General features: G+C 35.5%; 1 protein-coding gene across 10 annotated transcripts in view; it reads right to left on the reverse strand.

Moving 5' to 3' along the window:
- LOC124982295 (C-type lectin domain family 2 member D11-like) overlaps window positions 1-23,272 on the reverse strand; it is a 68,120-nt gene that overhangs the window by 31,238 nt on the left and 13,610 nt on the right. For 8 of the 10 annotated variants that reach the window (XR_007108237.1, XR_007108239.1, XR_007108241.1 and 5 more), the window contains one exon: window positions 16,450-16,531. The exons of 1 other annotated variant lie outside the window; for it this stretch is intronic. Coding sequence is in view for 2 of the 9 variants with exons in the window: in XM_047548678.1 (XP_047404634.1) it covers window positions 16,450-16,531 (82 nt within the window). In the remaining 7 variants the exon portion in view is untranslated. Of the gene's footprint in view, window positions 1-16,410; window positions 16,532-23,272 lie in introns of those variants that run through there. One more of the 10 variants, XM_047548679.1, reaches the window with a different exon arrangement.

Here is a 23,272-nt window from a genome sequence, read left to right on the forward strand (position 1 = left end):
TATTGATTGCTGCTTCAATCATCTGAGGATATCAGATACTCACTTCTTCACTCTTCCAGAGTGGGCTCTGCCAGTGATTCTCCAGGTGGTTTCCATTAGCCTTGGTCTTGGACTAGGGTAGCACTGTTGATCCTTCTTGTTCTGGGGCTTCTGCCTGTTGGACTGTGGAGCTACTGGTTCTTCCAGCTCTCCAGCCTCTACTCCATTGTGGACTATCCAGCTTCTGGTTGTGTAAGCCAATCTAATAAATTCCCCACTTTTTTTTTTTAACTTTAAGAAATAATATTCAGAAGAAAGTTTATTTTGTTGTTTTTTTTTTTCTTTTTTTAGTTATTTTTTATTTTTATTTTTTACAGACTGCATTTGATTCATCATACACAGATGGGGTACATCATTTCATTTCTATGGTTGTACACAATGTAGATTCATACCATTCATGTAATCATACGTATACATAGGGTAATGTTGTCTGTCTAATTCCACCATTTTCATACCCCACCTCCCTCTCATTTTTCTCTATGTAATCTAAAGTTCTTCCATTCTTCTCTCCCCCGCCGCACTCCCATTATATATCATCATTCACTTATCTGGGAAAACATTCAGCTTTTGGTTTTTGGGGATTGGCTTATTTCATTTAGCATGATATTCTCCAGTTCCATCCATTTATCTGCAAATGCCTTAATATTATTCTTCTTTATGGTTGAATAATATTCCATTGTGTATATATATACCACAGTTTCTTTATCCATTCATCTATTGAAGGGCATCTAGTTTGGTTCCACAATCTAGCTATTGTGAATTGAGCTGCTATTAACATTGATGTGGCTGCATTACTGTGATATGTTAATTTTAAGTCCTTTGTGTCAGGGACCGAGAAGAAGTTCTCATTCTGAGAACTTTCTGACCTTTAAGATAAGCAGCAGCCCAGGGAGCATTTTGCGGTTGCCTCCCCTGCAAACACCCTGCAACTGACTCAGGCACCCTGCAGCTGACGGCTGACGGATTCCCGGAGCGCGCCCCTCCCCACTCCTGGCTGATAGTTCTGCCTACGGCCTGCCCCCACTTCTCTTCCAGGATTTCACCTTCCCGCCGGCACGAACTTGCACCTTATCAGGAGCCCACAAGAAAAACACAGCCAACCAGCCTGTGTCTCATCATACCCCTCATTCCCTCAGCATAAATACCCGTGAGAACAATAAAAATTTGCAGCTTGATCAGAATTCCTGTCTTGCTGTCACTCCCTGCGTCTCTTGTCCTTTCATTCCTTCTCTCTTAGGTTCACTGTCCTGCGTTGATGTCCCGCGGGTCGGGACACCTTTGGGTATACACCGAGGAGTGGGATAACTGGTCAAAAGATGGGTCCATTTCAAGTTTTCTGAGGATTCTCCACGCTGCTTTCCAGAGTGGCTGCACCAATTTGCAACTCCACCAGCAATGTAAAAGTGTGCCTTTTTCCCCCACATCTACGCCAACATTTACTATTGTTTGTGTTCTTGATAATAGCCAATCTAATTGGAATAAGATGAAATCTTTAGAGTTGTTTTAATTTGCATTTCTCTAGTTACTATCTCTCACTGCACAAAACTCAACTCAAAATTGATCAAGGACTTAGGAATTAGACCAGAAACTCTGCACCAAATAGAAGAAATAGTAGGCCCAAATCTTTGTCATGTTTGCTTAAAATCAGACTTCCTTAACAAGACTCCCAAAGCAGAAGAAATGAAAGCAAGAATCAATAAGTGGGATGGACTCAAAAAAGCTTATTCTCAGCAAAGGATACAATCAATAATGTGAAAAGAGAGCCTACAGAGTGGGAGAAAATCTTTTCCACATGCACTTCAGATAGAAAACTAATCTCCAAAATTTATAAAGAACTTACAAAACTTTACACCAAAAGTACAAAGAACCCAATCAATAAATGGACCAAGGAACTGGACAGACACTTTACAGAAGAAGACATATAGGTGATTAATAAATATAAATCCCCTTTTTATAATCATAGTTCTTGTTGATTCTCTTCTTCTCAAGAACACTGTATAATACAGTAGGATTTCCAAAGAAGGAAGCACTCAACTCCAGGGTTACCAGCCAGAGCATTCATTAGGGGAACATAGAGTGCACTTGCCTGTACTTGTAATGGATAGCAAGAGAAAAGTGATTTTCTGCCTGGCTGTACTGCACCAAGGAAGTCAGTATGGAGTTTATATGAAGGAAGAAAGAATTTTTGGCTCTGAGCAGGACCAGTGTCTTTCAGTATTTTGGGTAGCAATTTAAAGATCTTATCAGTGTTATCAGCGCCTGGAAATGTTAAGGCACTGACTTGGACTCAAGACTGCCAGGAAAAGCAGAGGGAGCAAATGTGAGAATACAAGGAAATGAACAATACTTCAGTCTCTAAATGTGAAATTCATTACGTGCATCATCTACTTAATATTAATACTTATTCTTTAATTATTATCTCCTTTCATAGTCAAGAAAACTCATTCCCCCCATGTTGTATACAAGCAAAAGTAGCATTCATTCCTGGGTCCATGAAACTGCAGGGCCTAGGCTATTGCCCCTTCTTCACATTGTAGTAGAGGTGAGAAACAGATTAAAGATGTGTGGCTTGCTCAAAGTGAGAAAATTCATAATTTGTCTTCATAAATGATGTAGATGTGACTGAAGTCAATTTATCTCAATCATCTCCCTTCCCATTACAGGCCCTGGAATAGTTAAAAGAACTTAGAAATCCTTTGTAGCATACAAATTGGCAGGGAGGAGGAACTCTACCTGTGCTTTACCCCAGTGACCTCCTTTCTTTAGTCACATCCTACTTGTCTACAGTTGCCACCCAGTTAACCCATTTAGGTGGATTAATCCAGTGATTAGATTATAGCTCTCATGATCTAATCTTTTCACCTCTGAACATTTTTCTCTCACAGTTATTCTTTAATTAGTTTCAAGTGGTTTGCATGCTTTTAGGACTTAATTTCTCCACAGAAATACATTGACATCAATGTAGGAAATCCCTTCAGGACTTGATGAACATCTGAACATATTGTTAACACTAACCTATAGTTAGTCTCTGAAATGCTAAGTATCTTAATTCCAAATGCTTTAACAAGAATGTTCATATATCTATCTATCTATATATATTCTTAAATTCTGTGCCCTTCAACAAAAAGCAAATCATACACTTTAAAAAAGTTCTTCTTAGTGAAATCTAAGTAAAATAAGTATTCACATTTATTTTTACTTTTTATGTAAGCAGCTATAAATATTTACCTCCCTAAAATATTTACCATTTCTCATTATTTTTACTTTTAATTGCTTTCTTATCTCTCTAACCCCTCCCAAAATAGAATGGTCTAATGAACTAGGATGATGTACAATACTGTGATTCATCTGACTTTCTTATTTTAAGATAGAATTTCAAAAGTAAGTCGCAAAAACCTGATAAATAATTGAGGCATTTACATTGAAAATGATTTGTAATTTAATTACATGACTTGTGTACATTTAATACTTTAGAGCAAACAAATTTCTTCCACCTGCTTTTTAATGTCTTTTTTCCCTCTTTTTCTGTTTTTTTTTTAATTTTTAATTTTGTTCTAATTAGTTATACTTGTTCTAATTAGTTATAAATGCATTTTGACACATTGTACACAAATAGAGTTCAAATTTTCATTCCTCTGGCTGAACATGGTGCAATCACAACAGTCATGTAATCATACATGTATAAAGGATAATAATGTCTGTCTCATTCTACTGTTCTTCCCATTCCCACAGCCCCTCCCCTCCCTGTGACCCTCTGTGAACCATCCAAAGTTCCTTCATTCTCTCCTACCCCCTTTCCCCCACTATGGATCAGCATCCACTTATCAGAGAAAACATTCTTTGTTTTTTGGGGGATTGACTTATTTCACTTAGCATGATATTCTGTAGTTCCATCCATTTACCTGCAAATGCCATAATTTCATTCTACTTTAAGGGTAATAATCCATTGTGTATATGTACCACATTTTCTTTATCCATTCATCTGTTAAAGGGCAGCTAGGTTGGTTCCATAGCTTAGCTATTGTGAATTGAGCGGTTATAAACATTGATGTGGCTGTATCTCTGTAGTATGCTGATTTTAAGTCCTTTGGGTATAAACCTAGGAGTGGGATAGCTGGGTCAAATGGTGGTTCCTTTCCAAGTTTTCTAAGGAATCTCCATACTGCTTTCCAGAGTGGTTGCCACCAATTTACAGTTCCACCAGCAATGTATGAGTGTACCTTTTCCCCCACATGCTTGCCAACATTTATGGTTGTTTGTATTTTTGATACTTGTCATTCTAACATGGCGAGATGTAATCTTAGAGCAGTTTTGATTTTCATTTCTCTAATTACTAAAGATGTTTAACATTTTTTCATGTTTGTTGATTGATTGTATTTCTTAATCTGTGAAGTGTCTGTGTGGTTCTTTAGCCCATTTATTGATTGGGTTATTTGGTTTTTTGGTGTTAAGATTTTTGAGTTCTTTACATATCTAGGAGATTAGTGCTCTGTCTGAGGTGCATGTGGTAAAGATTTTGTCCCATTCTGTAGGCTCTCTCTTCACATTATTGATTGTTTCCTTTGCTGAGAAGAAACTTTTCAATTTGAATCCATTCCATTTATTGATTCTTAATTTTATTTCTTCCATTTTATGAGTCTTGTTAAGGAAGTTGGTTCCTAAGTCAACATGATTGAGATTTGGGCCTACTTTTTCTTTTATTAGGGGCAGAGTCTCTGTTTTAGTGCCTAAGTCTTTGATACACTTTGAGTTGATTTTTTTGCAAGGTGAGAGATAGAGGTTTATTATCATTTGCTACATATGGATTTCCAGTTTTCCCTGTACCATTTGTTGAATAGTTTATCTTTTCTCCACTGTATGTTTTTGGTGTCTTTGCCTAGTGTGAGATAACTGTATTTATGTGGGTTTGTATCTGTGTCTTCTGTTCTTTACTATTGGCCTATGTGTCTATTTTGGTGCCAATGGCATGCTATTTTTGCTACTATTGCTCTGTCATACAGTTTAATGACTGGTATTGTGATTCCTCTTGCTTCACTTTTCTTGCAAAGGATTGCTTTGGCTATTCTGTGTCTCTTGTTTTTCCAAATGAATTTCATTATTGCTTTCTCTATTTCTATGAGGTATATCATTGGGATTTTAATCGGATTTCATTAAACTTGTATAACACTTTTGGTAGTATGGCCATTTTGACAATATTAATTTTGCCTTTCCAAGAGTATGGGAGATTTTTTCCATCTTCCAAGGTCTTCTTCAATTCCTTTCTTTAGTGTTCTGTAGTTCTCATTGTAGAGGTCTTTCACCTCTTTTGTTAGATTGATTAACAAGTTTTTTTTTTTTTGAGGCTATTGCAAATGGGGTAATTTTCCTAATTTCTCTTGCAGTGAATTCATCATTTATGTATAGAAATGTATTTGATTTGTGGGTATTGATTTTATATCCTGCTACTTTGCTGAATTCACTTATTAGTTCTAGAAGTTTCCTGGTTGAATATTTTGGATCTTCTAAATATAGAATCATGTCATCAGCAAATAGTGATAGTTTGAGATCTTCTTTTCCTATTCATATCCCTTTAATTTCTTTTGTCTGATTGCTCTGGCTAGAGTTTCAAGGACTATGTTGAATAGAACTGGTGAAAGAGGGCATTCCTGTCTTGTCCCAGTTTTTAGAGGGAATGCTTTCAATTTTTCTCCTTTTAGAATGATGTTGTCCTTGGGATTAGCATAGATAGCTTTTCCAATGTCAAAGTATATTCCTACTTTATCTTGTTTTTCTTGTGTTTTGAACAGGAAGGGGTCCTGTATTTGGCCAAATACTCTCTCTGCATCTATTAAGATAATCATATCATTCTGGTTTTTAAGTCTATTGATGTGATATATGTTGAACCAACCTTGCATCCCTGGAATGAAACCCACTTGATTGTGGCACACTCTTTTTAATATGTTTTTGTGTGTGATTGGCCAGAACTGTATTGAGAATTTTTGCATCTATGTTCATCAGGGATATTGGACTGAATTTTTCTTTCCTTGATGTGTCTTTGTCTACTTTTGGGATCAGGATGATACTAGCCTCATAGAATAAATTGGGAAGGGTTCCCTCCTTTTCTGTTTCATGCAATAATTTGAGGAGTATTGCTGTTAATTCTTCTTTGAAGGTCTTGTAAAGTCAGCTGAGAATCCTGGGCTTTTCTTGGTTGGTAGGCTTTTGATAGTGTCTTCTATTTCATTGCTTGAAATTGATCTGTTTAAATTATATATGTGCTCCTCCTTCAGTTTAGGTAGATCATATGTCCCTAGAAATTTGTCAATGTCTTTGAGATTTTCTATTTTATTCGAGTATAAATTTTCAAAATAGTTTCTAATAATATTCTCTATTTCAGTAGTGTCCATCATGATATTTCCTTTTTCATCATGAATTTTAGTAATTTGAGTTTTCTCTCACTTTCTCTTCATTAGTGTAGCTAAGGGTTTGTCAATTTTATTTTTTTCAAAAAACCAATTTTTTGTTTTGTCAATTTTTCAATTGTTTCTTTTATTTCAATTTCATTGATTTCAGCTCATATTTTAATTACTTCCTGTCTTCTGCTTTTGGTGTTGATTTGTTCTTTTTCTAGGGCTTTGAGATATAATGTTAGGCCATTTGTCTAACTTTTTATTCTTTTTTTTAATTGTTTATTTTATTTATTTATTTATTTTGATTCATTGTAAACAAATGGGCTACAGCTTGTTTCTCTGGTTGTACATGAAGTAGAGGCATACCATTTGTGTAATCATACATTTACTTAGGGCAATGTATTCTTCTGAGAATGTATTCCTCTGAGCTTAGATGTGGTGTTTGTCTTCATTGCTTTCTTAGTGTTTATCATTAAGTTTAAGGACATTTTTCTCACTTAATAAAAATAAATAGGTTAATCATAAGTACAATTTGTATTCTTCCTATGTCTAGTTCTTTAAAGATCAAAATAGAGTTTTCGTCTGCCATTGAGTACATGAAATAGAATGAATATTAACTATAAGCTGATTCCTCTATTTTCTGTTAGTAATAACAAAAACTTTCCACTGTTAATAACTAACATTAGAGTTCTTGGAAAGGGTAATTTCTATAGAAACTTAATGACGTATTCTTTCAGAGAAATTAAAACTAAACTAAGCATGGTGCCCTCTGGGAACTGGGTTTTTTTTTTATTATTATTATTGAAGCTATCATACAGTAAGAACATGTTTCTTTTTTTTTTCTTTCTTCTTTTTTTTTTTTTGCATATGTGAAGTACATTAAAATGAATCAGAAAAGGTTATTCAGTTACTGTGACCTACATAACATACTATTGCCACGGGGAATAAAAATGAATTTAATCTATTTGAAGGTATTTTCAATAAGAGTTTTTGGAAAAAAAAAAAAAAACACCTGCTAAGCGGATAGCTTTGAATAATTATACAGTTAATAGATCAGAAACAGAGTCACCATAATTTTTACAATAGATGATATGGCCATTAGATTTACAAGAATATGCCCAGCATACATATTTAAAAGAAAATTCAACACATTTGTGAAACACGTTTGCTCAGCTCAATTTGCTGATGCACAAACTGCCAAGACACCCATTTTATGGAGTAAAATAAGAATCAGGATGTACTATCTGAAATGTGATACAAATAAGGCCCTCAGATCAAGTGAAGGTCTGACTTTGTATCCAAACAAAACCAGAGTTAAATAGTGGAGCTAAAAGTCTTAGTGCCTTTGTATTTCCTATTTTTACAGAAATGTATGACCATGATCTGGGTTTCTGTGGCAACAAGCAGGAATGTAATCAGAGTCATGCTATAGATAAAAGGCCCCTCATATATCTAGTTTCTTATAATCATAGAAAGATACATATGAGAAATGATATTATAGTTATAATTAAATATCAAAGCAGAAACTGTATTACCAGCAGACCTACAGTCTCATCAGGACAGAAAGTACTCACCAGAGCACTTGTGTTCTCCAAAGAACAACTCAAATGTTTATGACTATCATTTCTATATTCCATCTGGTTATTTTTATTGATTTTGGTACCAGTGTATTTCAGACATTTTAGCAATACTTGATGATGCCCATATTGAACACCTATAATGGAATTAAGTATGTCGTATTTTATATAAAAGATGGAGTGAGATTTTCACTTTGTTTTTCATTTTCAAATATAAGAATAACCGAGTAAAAAAGTATTATATAAAATAGACATATCCCTTTAGGTTGTTATATTATAAAATTTGCTGAGATTTTTGCATTTTTATTTTTAATAAAATATATTATAAAATTTACATTTTCAATAATAATAAAAATTATTTCCTCTTCTGAAATTAACTTTTTCAAGCACAGTTTAATTTGAAAAAATGATTCTTTATAGTAAAAAGTTATCATAGTAAATAAGAACATGGTTCTTGAATAAGATCATTAATTATATGCTTGAAGATTTTTTACTTATATTAACCTTATATTAACCATGAAATGATGTAATCAATACCAAAGAAAAAATATACAAAAGATTCTGTGAACAGTAAAGATTCAGATTCAGCCTCAGAACACTTGGTGTCTCTGCGTGCTATTTCTCCACCGCACCAACGCCTCCATCCACCTAGGACCCCCGACCACTGCTGGGGCTGGACCCCAGCGGATGTAGGGCAATGGGTAGATGAAACGCTGGTAATGGGCAGGCAAAAGGTGAGCAAATGGGCAAAATGCAGATGATAGGTGGTAGTCAGTGAGCAATGTGTGCTCAAAAGGCCGGGCCATATGCTGGCATACAGCGGGAAATCACGGCAGACGAATGGGGGTAAACAGCAGGGTATAGGTAGGCGGCAACAGTTGTCTCTCAGAGAAATAATACTTCCTTTGACTGAATCCTGAGCCACAGAGGGACAAGGAATGCTGCCTCCCTCTAGTTCGCCATCTTGGAACTCTGAACATTCTTGTAACATCTTACACATGAGTTTTTTGAGGATACCCCATATCCAAACTATAACTACAATATAGTGGCCTTTTTACAATTTTAATTGCTGAATTTTAATGTAATTAACATTTCTTATTAAGTAGTTCTACTGGTAATAAATGATCTTAATTGCTAATTATCTGGATGTGTTTTTGTTTCTCCTTCATTTGTGAAGTATTTTTAGAAATCATAAAGGTCATTTGCCAAGTATAAAACTCTTAGTTGACACTTGGTGTGGTTTGGGAGTGTCTACTAAAGGTCCATTGTATTGAAGGTTTGGTTATTTAATGGTTCTGTTGTAGATGGCAGAAAATTTAGGAAGTAGGGCCTAGTGGGAGAATGTTAGTTCAGTGGGGAAGTTGCCTTTCAGGAGCTATTGAGACCCCAGTCCCTTCCTTTCTGTCTTCACTTAGTGGCCTCTATTAGTTGGACACACCTCCTGTGCCTTTGGGGATCATGAGGGCTCTGATCTCATCAGTGAATTAATTTGTTTATAGTTGAATGAATAAGAGGGAGATGGTGAAACTGTACGTGGTAGGGCATAATTGGAATAAATAGGCCATTGGAGCCATGATCTAGAAAGGTATTTTTTGTCTCCAACTTCTTTTTCTCTCCCTTTTTCTGCTTCCTACCACCAGCTGACAGCTGTCCTCTATCATACCCTTACGCCATAATATTCTGCCTTTCCTTAAGTAAAAATTAAAATAAAAAAAATAAAATGGAGTCAGTGGACCATGAACTGAAACTTCTGAAACCATAAGCCAAACTCAATAGTGTCTCTTTTAAGTTGATTACCTCAGGTATTTGTCACAGCAACAAAAAGCTAACACACAGAAGTCTAAACAGTGATAGCCTGCTTCTGTGCCTGTGCCTGACCTTTCAAATGCAACAATCAGCAAGCAGATACACAACTGTGATATTTGGAGGAACAGGTCCTTACTACCATTCTGGCTTAAGCAAACTGCACCAGAAACATGGATGGCTGTCTCAGTAGTTCATGATGAGCTGTTGTGCAGTGGCCATTATTACTGAGTGAAAAGGCTAAAATTTTCTAGTTGATTCACCAAGTTATCTGCTTGATCCTCTGAATGTGAATGTTCAGTGAGACTCAGAGTTCCAAAATACAGATAATCACCCATTTAGGATGGTTCGATTTAGTGATTTTTTTCTTTTTTTCTTTTTTTTTTTTTTGACTTTATGACAGTGTAGAAACAATAGAAACTGCACTTTAAGTGTTGAACTTTGATCTGTCTGCCTCTGGGCTTTTTATTGACACTGGCAGTGCTTTTGTGCCATAGCTTCATATCAGTCATGTGATCACCAGAGTAACCGACTAATACTGCAGGGCAGGGGATCCAAGATGGCGGACTAGAGGGTGACTGCATCTCCCGTCGCTCCAGAACTCAGGATTCAGGAATGGGAGGTATTGAGAGAGACTGACCAACACAGAGCCGCTGGGTGAGTCTCCCCCACTGGGTGAAGCTCTGCCCAGGCGGCAGGCCAGGACAGTGGGCAGCTTCTTGGAGCAGGGCAGGGTAGCGAGAGACTTCCCCAAGCAGCCCGGCTCCCTCTGGCGGCAGGCCCGGCCAAAGGTCAGCTTCTCAGAGCAGGACCACCCAGTGAGAGCTTTTCCGCACAGAGCCAACCACCAGCCCTGGACCCAGTAGCAGGCTAGGGGCAGCTTTCTTCAGAAGCACTGCATTATCAAGTTCCTCCAAGACTTCAGGCTACTGAAGGCTAAGAGGGAATATACTGGAAAACTACAGGGACACTATAAGCCAATAGAGGAAATCTGCAATATCTCAGAGTCCCACTGATATCTAGCCAATATGAGAAAACAAGGGAAGAAAATATCCCAAACAAACCTAGATGCTATATCAATAAAACCCAATGACAGCACAGCAGAAGAAATGTCAGAAAGGGATTTCAGAATGTACATAATTAAAATGATCAGGGAAGCAAATGAGGAGATGAAAGAGCAAATGCAGGCATTGAAGGAGGAGATGAAAGAGCAAATGCAGGCATTAAATGATCGCACCAATCAACAGTTAAAAGAGCAAATACAGGAAGCAAAAGATCATTTCAATAAAGAGTTAGAGATACTGAAAAAAATCAAACAGAAAACCTTGAAATGAAGGAAACAATAAACCAAATTAAGAACTCCATAGAAAGCACAACCAATAGGCTAGAACACCTGGAAGACAGAACCTCAGATATTGAAGAGAAAATATTTAATCTTCAAAACGAAGTTGACCAAACAGAGAAGATGGTAAGAAATCATGAACAGAATCTCCAAGAACTATGGGATATCATGAAAAGGCCAAATTTAAGAATTATTGGACTTGAGGAAGGCTTAGAGAAACAAACCAAAGAAATGAACAATCTATTCAAAGAAATAATATCAGAAAATTTCCCAAATCTGAAGAATGAAATGGAAAATCAAGTTCAAGAGGCTTATAGGACTCCAAATACACAAAATTACAATAGATCCACACCAAGGCACATTATTATGAAAATACCTAACATACAAAATAAAGACAGAATTTTAAAGGCTGTGCGAGAAAAGAATCAAATTATATTCAGGGGAAACCAATAAGGATATCAGCAGATTTTTTAATCCAGACCCTAAAAGCTAGAAGGGCCTAGAACAACATTTACCAAGCCCTGAAAGAAAATGGATGCCAACCAAGAATCTTATATCCAGCGAAACTTACTTTCAGATTTGACAGTGAAGTAAAATTCTTCCATGATAAACAAAAGCTAAAAGAATTTACAAAAAGAAAGCCAGCATTACAGAACATTCTCAGCAAAATATTCCATGAGGAAGAGATGAAAAACAATGATGCAAATCAGCAAAGGGAAGAACTACCCTAAAGGAATAGCCAAATAAAGGAGAAACCAAATCATGTCAAAAAACAAAAATGAGTCATGACTGGGAATACAAATCATATCACAATAATAACCCTGAATGTTAATGGCCTGAACTCATCAATCAAAAGACATAGACTAGCAGATTGAATTAAAAAGAAAAATCCAACAATATGTTGCCTGCAAGAGACTCATCTCATAGAAAGAGATACCCACAGACTAAAGGTGAAAGGATGGGAAAAAACATACCATGCACATGGACACAGCAAAAAAGCTGGAGTATCCATCCTCATTTCAGATAATGTGACTTCAAGCCAAAACTAGTCAGAAGGGATAAAGGACATTTCATACTGCTTAAGGGAAGCATAAATCAGCAAGACATAACAATCATAAATATCTATGCCCCAAACATTGGCTCATCCATGTACATCAAACAAATCCTTCTCAATTCCAGAAATCAAATAGACCACAACACAATAACACTAGGTGATTTTAACACACTGCTCTCACCACTGGACAGATCTTCCAAACAAAAATTAAATAAAGAAACCATAGATCTCAATAATACAATCAACAATTTAGACTTAACTGACATATATAGAATATACCATCCAACAAAGAGTGAATACACTTTCTTCTCAGCAGCACATGGATCCTTCTCCAAAATAGACCATATTGTATGCCACAAAGCTAATGTTAGCAAATACAAGAAGATAGAGATACTACCTTGTATTCTATCAGATCATAATGGATTGAAATTAGAAATAAATGACAGAATAAAAAACAGGAACTACTCCAACACCTGGAGATTAAATAATATGCTATTACATGATGAATGGACAACAGAAGACATTGGGAGGGAAATAAAAATTTCTTAGAAGTACACGAGAACCAAGACACATCATATCAAAATCTCTGGGACACTATGAAAGCAGTATTTAGAGTAAGACTTATTTCATGGAGCACATTCAACAAAAGAAGAAAAAAATCAACAAATAAACAACTTAACACTACAACTTAAAGCCCTAGAAAAAGAAGAACAGACCAACACCAAAAGTAGAAGAAGACAGGAAATAGTTAAACTCAGAGCCGAAATCAACGAAATTGAAACAAAAGAAACAATAAAAAAATTAACAAAATAAATAGTTGGTTCTTTGAAAAAATAAACAAAATTGATATACCCTTAGCCACACTAACAAAGAGAAAGAGAGAGAAAACTCAAATTACTAAAATTCAGAATGAACAAGGAAATATCACAACAGACACGAGTGAAATACAAAACATAATTAGAAGCTATTTTGAAAATCTCTACTCCAACAAACAGAAAATCCCAAAGACATCAACAGGTTTCTAGAGACATCTGAATTACCTAAACTGAACCAGGAGGACTACACAATTTAAATAGATCAATTTCAAGTAATGAAATAGAAGAAGTCATCAAAAGCTGACCAACAAAGAAAAGTCCTGGACGAGATGGTTCTCAGCCAAGTTCTACAATACCTTTAAAGAAGAGCTCATTCCAATACTCCTCAAAGTATTCCATAAAATAGAAGAGGAGGGAACCCTCCCAAACTCAATTCTATGAAGCCAATATCACTCTGATACTTAAACCAGAGACATATTGAGGAAAGAAAATTTCAGACCAATATCCTTAATGAACATTGATGCAAAAATTCTCAACAAAATTTTAGCAAATTGCATACAAAAATATATTAAAAAGATATTGCACCACGATCAAGTGGGTTTTATCCCAGGGATGCAAGGTTGGTTCAACATCTGGAAATCAATAAATATCATTCACCATATCAACAGACTTAAAGTCAAGAATCACATGATTATTTCGATAGATGCAGAAAAAGCATTTGATGAAATACAGCATCCCTTCATGCTCAAAACACTAGAAAAAATAGGGATAGTGGGAACATTCCTTAACATTGTAAAGGCCATCTACACTAAGCCCATGGCTAATATCATTCTAAATGGTGAAAAACTGAAAGCATTCCCCCTAAAAACTGGAACAAGGCAGGGATGTTCTCTTTTAGCACTTCTATTCAACATTGTCCTCGAAACTCTAGCCAGAGCAATTAGACAGACAAAAGATACTAATAGAAATACTAATAGTATCCTATGGATACTAATAGGAAAAGAAGAATTCAAACTATTTTATTTGTTGAGGACATGATTATATATTTAGAGGAACTGGGAAATTCCACCAGAAAACTTTTAAAACCCATAAGTGAATTCAGTAAAGTAGCAGGTTACAAGATCAATGCTCATAAATCTAATGCATTTTTATACATAAGTGATGAATCTTCAGAAAGAGAATTTAGGAAATCTACCCCATTCACAGTAGCGTCAAAAAAAATAAAATACTTGGAAATCAATCTAACAAAAGAGGTGAAAGACCTCTACAATGAGAACTACAGAACACTGAAGAAAGAAATTAAAGAAAACCTTAGAAGATGGAAAGATCTCCCATGTTCTTGGATAAGCAGAATTAATAGTGTCAAAATGGCCATACTACCAAAGTGCTATACAAACTCAATGCAATTCCAATTAAAATCCCAATGACATACCTTGCAGAAATAGAGCAAGCAATCATGAAATTCATCTGGAAGAATAAGAAACCCAGAATAGCTAAAGCAATCCTTAGTAGGAAGAGAGAAGCAGGAGGTATTGCAATACCAGAACTTTGACTATACTAAAAAGCAATAGTAATAAAAACGGCATGGTATTGGTACCAAAATAGACAAGTAGATCAGTGGTACAGAATAGAGGACATGGACACAAACCCAAATAAATACAATTTTCTCATACTAGACAAAGGTGCCAAAAATATGCAATGGAGAAAAGATAGCCTCTTCAACAAATGGTGCTGGGAAAACTGGAAATCCATATGCAACAGAATGAAACTAAACCCCTATCTCTCACCCTGCACAAAACTCAACTCAAAGTGGATCAAGGAACTCGGAATCAGACCAGAGACCCTTCATCTTATAGAAGAAAAAGTAGGTCCTAATCTTCAACATATCGGCCCAAGATCGGACTTCCTTAACAGAACTCCCATAGCACAAGAAATAAAAGCAAGAATCAATAACTGGGATAGATTCAAACTGAAAAGCTTTCTCTCAGCAAAGGAAACTATCAGTAATGTGAAGAGAGAGCTTACAGAGTGGGAGAAAATCTTTGCCATTCATACTTCAGATAGAGCACTGATTTCTAGAATCTATAAAGAACTCAAAAAACTCTACACCAAGAATACAAATAATCCAATCAACAAATGGGCTAAGGAAATGAGCAGACACTTCACAGATGAAGATGTACAAGCAATCAACAGATATATGAAAAAATATTCAACATCTCTAGTAATAAGAGAAATGCAAATCAAAACTACCCTAAGATTCCATCTCACCCCAATTATAATGGTGATTATCAAGAATACAAGCAACAATAGGTGTTGGCAAGGATGTGGTGAAAAAGGAACACTCATACATTGCTGGTGGGGTTGCAAATTAGTGCAGCCACTCTGGAAAGCAGTATGGAGATTCCTCAGAAAGCTTGGAATGGAATCACCATTAGACCCAGCTATCCCACTCCTCCGTCTATACCCAAAGGACTTAAAATCAACTTTACTACAGAGATGCAGCCACATCAGTGTTCATAGCTGCTCAATTCACAATAGCCTGATTGTGGAACCAACCTAGATGTCCTTCAATTGATGAATGGATAAAGAAACTGTGGTATATATATATATATACAATGGAATATTACTCAACCATAAACAATAAAATTATGGCAGTTGCAGGCAAATGGTTGAAATTGGAGAATATCATGCTAAGTGAGATAAGCCAATCTCAAAAAATCAAAGGATGAATCATCTCGCTGATAAGCGGATGATGACACATAATGGGCGGGTGGGAGGGGGGCAAGAATGGAGGAAGGAAGGACTATATAGAGGGAAAAGAGGGGTGGGAGGGGTGGGAGGGGTGGGAGGAAGGAAAAAAATAACAGAAATAATCAAACAACATTACCCTATGTAAATTTATGATTACACAAATGGTATGCCTTTACGCCATGTACAAACAGAGAAACAACATGTATCCCTTTTGTTTACAGTAAGAAAAAAAAAAATACTCCAGGGCATATTATGTTGCTAAGCTGCAATGTTCCATAGGTAAGCTATATTGAATGCATATTCAGGTTATGGTATTTGAATTACAATGAGTTTTAGGAAAATAATCCCATTGTAGTTGAAGAGCATATGCAGTTACTTCACAGTTTCTGACAGTTCAATTGTTGTTTAGGTGAAGGTATAGATTCTTGAAGCTTCCTGCTTGGACATCATTCCTGCTTGATTTATGTTAAGACAATGTTACTAAGTTGATACAAAATTTAAAGTTGTATTTTTACCTGTAACTTTCTAATCCTTATTTGCATAGTTCTGGCTCAAAAGTCAAAAAAGGCTCTGGCTTGCTCTGGCCATGTTTCTGCCACAAACATGCTGCATTCGTCTCTCCCTGTGCTAAAAAATACCAGTATGCACTTAGGTATCAAAAACAGTCTTTTTGACATACCCATATAGAACCACATCCCGGTGGGGCTTGGTCTTGATTGTGGCCAGAGCTGTTGTCTTGCCAGTTCCTGGAGGGTTTCAACCTGAAATATCATCATCTTGTGAATCACAAAATCTATGACTTGGTGTCTAACTCATCGTGTTAACAAAAATGAAACCAGTTTCATTGGAAACCAATCCAGATTTCTGGGCATGCAGCTTCAAGACATACTACTTTTTAATGAAATTTCTTTCTAATTACTTTTAAAAATTAAAAAAAAAACCCTACTTTTATGTTGTGCTGCATACCAAGTGCCTATATACTCCTCCAAATTCCTGTGAAGTATTAATAACTTATCCTTATTTTTCAGATGAGGAATATGATGCTGAAAACCATTGCACACATTATAGAATAAATGGCAAAATTGAGATTCAACCGAATACCTTCTATACTGGATCAACTTTCAAAGGAGTTACTAATTCCATAAACTCTGGGTCACATACCTGTCTTCTTGGATTTCAACAATCATTACCTTTCCTTAAAATATCAGATATACCAATAGCAGCATTTGATAAGTTTTGGAAAACTTCTCTAGATGACTTAATGAATCAAATGAGGGCCAGGGTATAGACACCCTCTGTGTATAAAAAATTTTGAGATAAAATGGACAAAATATATGTCTGGACAGTCAGATGATGATAGAAAAAAAATCATGCTCTGAATTTTCTTCTGTCAAGAGAATGTACTCTGAAGTTTGGTAAGATACTCTATATCTTGAAGATAGCAGTACCTCATTGGATAGACTTTTCTGACCCACTCCCCATATCTCCGCAGGTAAGATAGGATTCAGAATGAAAAAATTCTATAGATGGTCGCCACTGGCCTAATAGTCGCTGACTCTTCAGTTTCTATGACCAACTCCTCCCCTCAACTTAACATCTGTGGCAAAATGTCTATCCCATGACAAACTAGGATGTGGTCTGTTCACGGGACCATTACCATGGATCACCACCGTCCCTAGATTTGACTTCTGAGATGAGAAACAGCTCCTGGCTATAAGAACTGTGGTGATCTGGATGTCAAATCGTTTAACACCAGGAAAAAGGCACTCACTACAAACCTAGGTATACCTCCCCTAGGAGAACTGTGATTTCTGGGAGTAGTTCGTAAGGCAGACTACCCTCCAATTTATTGTGCTATCACAGCTCTGATAGCAGCCAATTTAAAAATAAGGTCCCAATTAGAAGATAGCTGCAGACAGGAAACTTTTTCAGTTAAAATGCTAGTTAAAAGAAAAAGAAGCACAGAATGGGGTGATGGGGAAGGCTGTCATAACTATCACTTATGTTCTTAGCATTAATTAAAGAACTATGATCTGTGAATTTAAATTATTTTTCAAGTTTCATGTTATTGATTAAAATAAATGCATTTACAAAAAAAATCTCCTTCTAGTTTTTCCTTTCTTAAATACATATTGATTTAAATCTCTGTAATCTTAACAATTTATTTTCATCTCATACACCCACACACGCACATATAGATATACATGTGCACAGTGTTTGTAGGTTCAAAATAGCAAGAAATGATAAGACTGATAAGACTGTGGAATCATAAAAATTTCAGAGAAATGGGAATTATCTAGATATGGAATATTCCAAGTATTGCTGACTTTTAGACTTGTAAGCAGTAGTTACAGGGTCCTCATAATATTAATTCCGAACACATTAACAGGGAGTAGATTTCAGGTTATTACCCAGGTTGGCACTAGAATTGGGAGAAGGGTTCTTGTAGTTTTCTATGTCATAGTTAGATGCATGGCAAACATATTTTGAACTCCAAAGGAATCTTTACAGCTCAAGTCCTTCTGTGGAATTTTCACCAAGAATTGATACTGTATATCAGTTTGTTAAAAACAACAACAACAACAATAAAAAAAAAAAGAAAGACTGAAACATGCTAGTATAGCTAGAAAACGAGTCCTTGACCCTTCTCTGCCTGCAGTGTGACACAGTCACTTAGTAATTTTTCTTATTTTTTAATTGGTTCTTTTTAGTTATAAATGACAGTAAAATCCACTTTGATATCATTGTAAAAAGCATGAAATACATCTAGTTCTATTTCATACTCCATACCTTGAACCATCTGTTCTGTGTTAGGTAACAGATGTGTTACGCAAATAAAACCAAATATAGGCCTCTAGATTAGACAAGAAAGAACTGCACATCCTGTAATTTGACGCCTTAGAAATGAAAAACCTGGACATGTTTTTTGCTTTCCGATTTCCTGGTATTTTGTTTTTATGCATCCCAGTTTCCTTTTGCTCGGAATGGAAAATGAAACTGTTCTCAAAATCTGATGGACACCAACAACAGTTAAAAAAAACTGAATTATACACAACTCTCTGGCTCCACTGCCTAACTAAATTTACATTTGTATATTTCTTGCCTTTTGTCCCATAGTACTCCATATCATCTCATAAAATCTGTTGACTCTTCTGAGTCCCTGAGGGATGGAGATCTGAGACAGAAAAGTCTCCCATCTTCCTTAAGGCCTGCTTTATTTATTTCACTAACTTGTCTCCTGAGTTTTGTTTGAGCAGCAAAGGGTAAACATTCAATTCTGGTAATAATGCCAGATGACAAACATTGCCTAAGACCAAACAACTCTTTCCTCTTCATATTTGTTTTGCAAAGTTCAGTCATAGGTAGAGAAATGGAGTTATTGTTTTGCTGAGCATTTCTGTTCAAAGGAGGTCATTTGGAGCAATTACTACTCTGAGAAATATTTAAACCCAGAGTGACCATGATGGTTAAATTTTGACCCTTGAATTCTATATCTGTAATAGGTGCCATTCCCATGAAGGATGATAAAGGTGACAATAATGTTGGTTATAAAAAAATCCTATTTTGATAGTGAAGGTTTCCTTTGCACCAGATGTGATCTAAACACTTTATTTCTGTAAAATTCTTTAATATACTTTTACACAGTAAATTTGCAATGAATTTTTCTATGACCTTTCCACTATAGGGTTAAGTATAAATTCTGTGTGTCTTGTACAATAATGCATGGCTTTTTGCAACCCAGGTCATATGAGGCAGTCTGTTGTGAAAGAACATTGAAATCATCTCTTGGTCCCAGAGGGTAGAGTCAACCAATTACACAACTGATTGGGAATGAGGGAAGTTGTTGGCAAGGGCAAAATCTACTAAGAAGTTTTTTAATGTATGCTTCATATTTAGTGATTTATACAAGTCCTAAAATAAGTTTTCTGTCCAAATATTTTGAGAATTTAAAATACAGAATAAACAATGGACCACAGAGGTTTTGAAAAGTAGTTCCTCAGATATTTGACAGTGGTTTTACAATATATAAAAGACACAGAAAAGAGGTCATAGCCTACATACTTTTTGTATAATAACTTATTTTTCCTCACAAGTTCACTAAGTAGATTTATCCTGTCTATGTAACAGATGAGGAAATTAGGAACAAGACTTGAGGCAATTTTCTCACAGTTCCTCAGCTCACACCAGCAGATTTGGGATTTAAGCTCAGAAAGCTTGATGGTGATATGTTTATGAACCTAACCTTTGGACTATATGCCCTTTATAATAAACCTCAATAATCATTTATAGAACACTTACTTTGTACAAGCTACTGGGCTAAGGACTGAGAACATGGGAAAATTTTTTTCCCTTAAAAGAAACTCCCAACAAACAAATATTTCAGGACATTTTGATGTTTTTAGCAATATAATCTTAGTTTTAATATTGTATTTTAACTAATTTTTTAATTTTATTAAAAATAAAATTTATTTCTATGCTAAAAATATTGCCAAAATTTAACCATATACACACTTGCTTATTCATTATAACAAACTCTCAGTAAAGTGATACACAATTTAGAGTTGTCCAACGTTCCAAGGCTTCATAAGTAATAGAGCTGGCATTCAAACCCAAGCAGTCTAAATCCACACTCTTCACTCTGTACTCAGTCTGTGCTCTAAGCTAAACTCTATAATCACTAGCATGGAATTTGGCAACTTAGTGACCTAACAGAATTTAACAAAGGATGGGCTATTATATATTTAATTATGATGAGGATGAGAAAGGACACAAAAATATAGAATTCTTCAGGAGGACTTTCAGAAGATAGACACAGAGAGAATCCTTAACTCTGTGAGGCTTAACATTACCCTGATACTAAAGCCAGACAAAGGCATTACAAGAAAAGAAAACTACAAACCAGCAGGTCTCATGACAAATTAGCAAATTAAATGTATGGAAAGAATTATATACCACAGTCAAGTGGGATTTACCCCAGTATACAAGACTGGTTTAACATTCAAAAATTAGTTAACGGAAACTATGATAACAGTTGAGTAAAACAAAATCACTTAACCATACCAATGCAAAACTATGACAAAGCCCAACACCCATTCACAATTAAAAAAAAAAAAAAAGGTCAGGAAACTAAAAATAGAGAGGAACTTTCTCACTTTGACAAAGAATATGTTAAAAAAAAAAAAAAGTTAAATAAAAACCTGTAGCTAACATCATACTTAATGGTGAGAAGTCTGAAACTTTCCCCCAATATCAGGAACTCTTAAATATTTCTGGGTATTTTGGGGAGAGTTTGTGCCACTGCTGTACTTTCCTTTACACAAAGCAAGACACCCAGAAGTCTATGTAGTATATTCCATGCCACACAAGAACTACATCTTTTTAAGAAAACTTGCCACAAACTATTAAGACTACATATGATGTTTTAAAAATAAGACAGAAGAAAACTGTATACAAATAGATTAATTCATTTACTAGACATTTATGGAGTCCCTACCACCTCCCAGGGACTACACAAAGTACTAAGAACATAATGAAGGAAAAGCCACAGTGGCTCTTCCTGTTTGTAACTGCATTCTGATTGGGAAATGAGGAAATTGATTAAGAGAAACAATGTACTGAGGTTTAGATTAGGGAAGCAACACAAGGATGGGGAAATATGAACTAACATAGAGGTCATAAAGCACATGCATGGGAACTGTTGATTAAACAAAGACCAAGCAGAGCAGAACAAGCTACTTCTCTATATTTGCAGCTCTCTACCCATTTTCCACACCCAGAGTTGACCCCTCTTACCCTCATCCATTCTCATCTACACTAGCACTTAAGTCTTTGAAACTGTAGCTGCTAATGGGGCTTTAATGCAATTACTTTGGGATAGCCATGCCCTGATTGCTTTTAGAATTGTAAAATCATCACTAGAAAATAGACTTGATGGTTCATTGGACATGAACACCATGGAGTTTCTGACTTAAAAAGTTGCCTCTTCTGAGACCCTTCCCAAAGGTGGGAGTCTGTACACTAGCAGAAAATTAACTAGAGATATAATTTTTTGTGTCAAATTTAGAAGATTATGAAGGGAGTGAATGAGAGAAGAAGATGGAAAAGAAAGCAGTGTCATTATATGGCCTCAATTATCATTAGGGGTTTAAGTTGTACACACTAAAAGCAAAATTGGAGCCATTGAAGTTCTATGCAGAGAATGACCTGATTATATGTTGGATTAGAATGATGGGTTCAGTTGCAATGTAAAGAATACATCAGAATGGATTTAATGTGGGAAATGGGTGAATCCCAAATTATCTGACATTGTTCCTGTAACATGTTGTAAAGCATTTATTAGCTCCTGTAAAGAAGAATTTCCCACATGTGCTTTGAATGATTAATTCAACTAGTGGTGAATTCCCTGAAGTAATAAAATTTTATTTGAATAGCTCACTGACTTCCTGTTGCTTATAGCAAGATCATTTTGAAGACTGAACTTTTGGTGTTAGTTTTACTTTTATTTCCACTGAGCAATAATGGAAGAACATTTTCACCAAAAATTTTACATAAGTCAGATACACAGATTAGCAAGAGAGTTCTTTGTACAATTTTATTTGACTCTTACAACTAATCTGTGGTGCTGGTATTAGTATATTCAGTTTCCTTATGAAAAAACTCTGGTAGGAGGGCTACACAATTTACCAAGATCATAGGTGGCCAATAAGGGAATCCATGTTTTAAGTTTATAGTTTAGAACCTAGTTTATAAAGAATACTAGGTCAGTAAGAGTAATAATTTGACTCAAATTTCATTTGTGACTTAGTCACACACAGTTTATCAATATAAAAATCTGCTTATCTTTTCTTTCTGGATTTTTGTGGAACTTAACCTTATTTTGTGAGAAAAGTGATTGATGCTAAGCCTATAGGACAAAATCTCATAGTCATGAAGGCACTGCTCATTCCACAGGTATGCTTTGAACACATCTTTATTTACACACTGTGCTAGTCTCTAGGGATAGAGAAGTACATCACGCATTAGATTATGAAGCCTGAAATGAAATGAATTGCAAAGCAAAAATCTACAGTGACAAGGAAAAAAGAAACATTTGTTTCCTGAATGAAATGGGCTTTCCTTCATATAATAAACAATAGCAGATTTTAAATATAATGAATATTTTATAAAAATATAGAAATACATTTATGAAGATTACATAAATATAACATAATTTGGTGGATTTCATTCCCCAGTCATTCCCCATATCCTCCCGCCTCCCCGCTCAATCCTCTTCCTCTATTGGTCTCACTTCTATTTTCATGATCCTCTTTTTTTTAACTCCTTTTTTCCCTTTAGGTTCCATATATAAGAGAAATCAAATGAGTATGTCACGTCCATATACAATGACACCACAATGAATCCAACTTTTATATGTGATTATAGTGCACCACCAACTAAAGTAGCAATAATAACACCACAACAACAATAAAGGGAGCTCCCTGGAGTAGAGAGAGTGAACCAGG

Source organism: Sciurus carolinensis, chromosome 4 (assembly GCF_902686445.1).
Source record: "Sciurus carolinensis chromosome 4, mSciCar1.2, whole genome shotgun sequence".
Classification (NCBI taxonomy): Eukaryota; Metazoa; Chordata; class Mammalia; order Rodentia; family Sciuridae; genus Sciurus; species Sciurus carolinensis.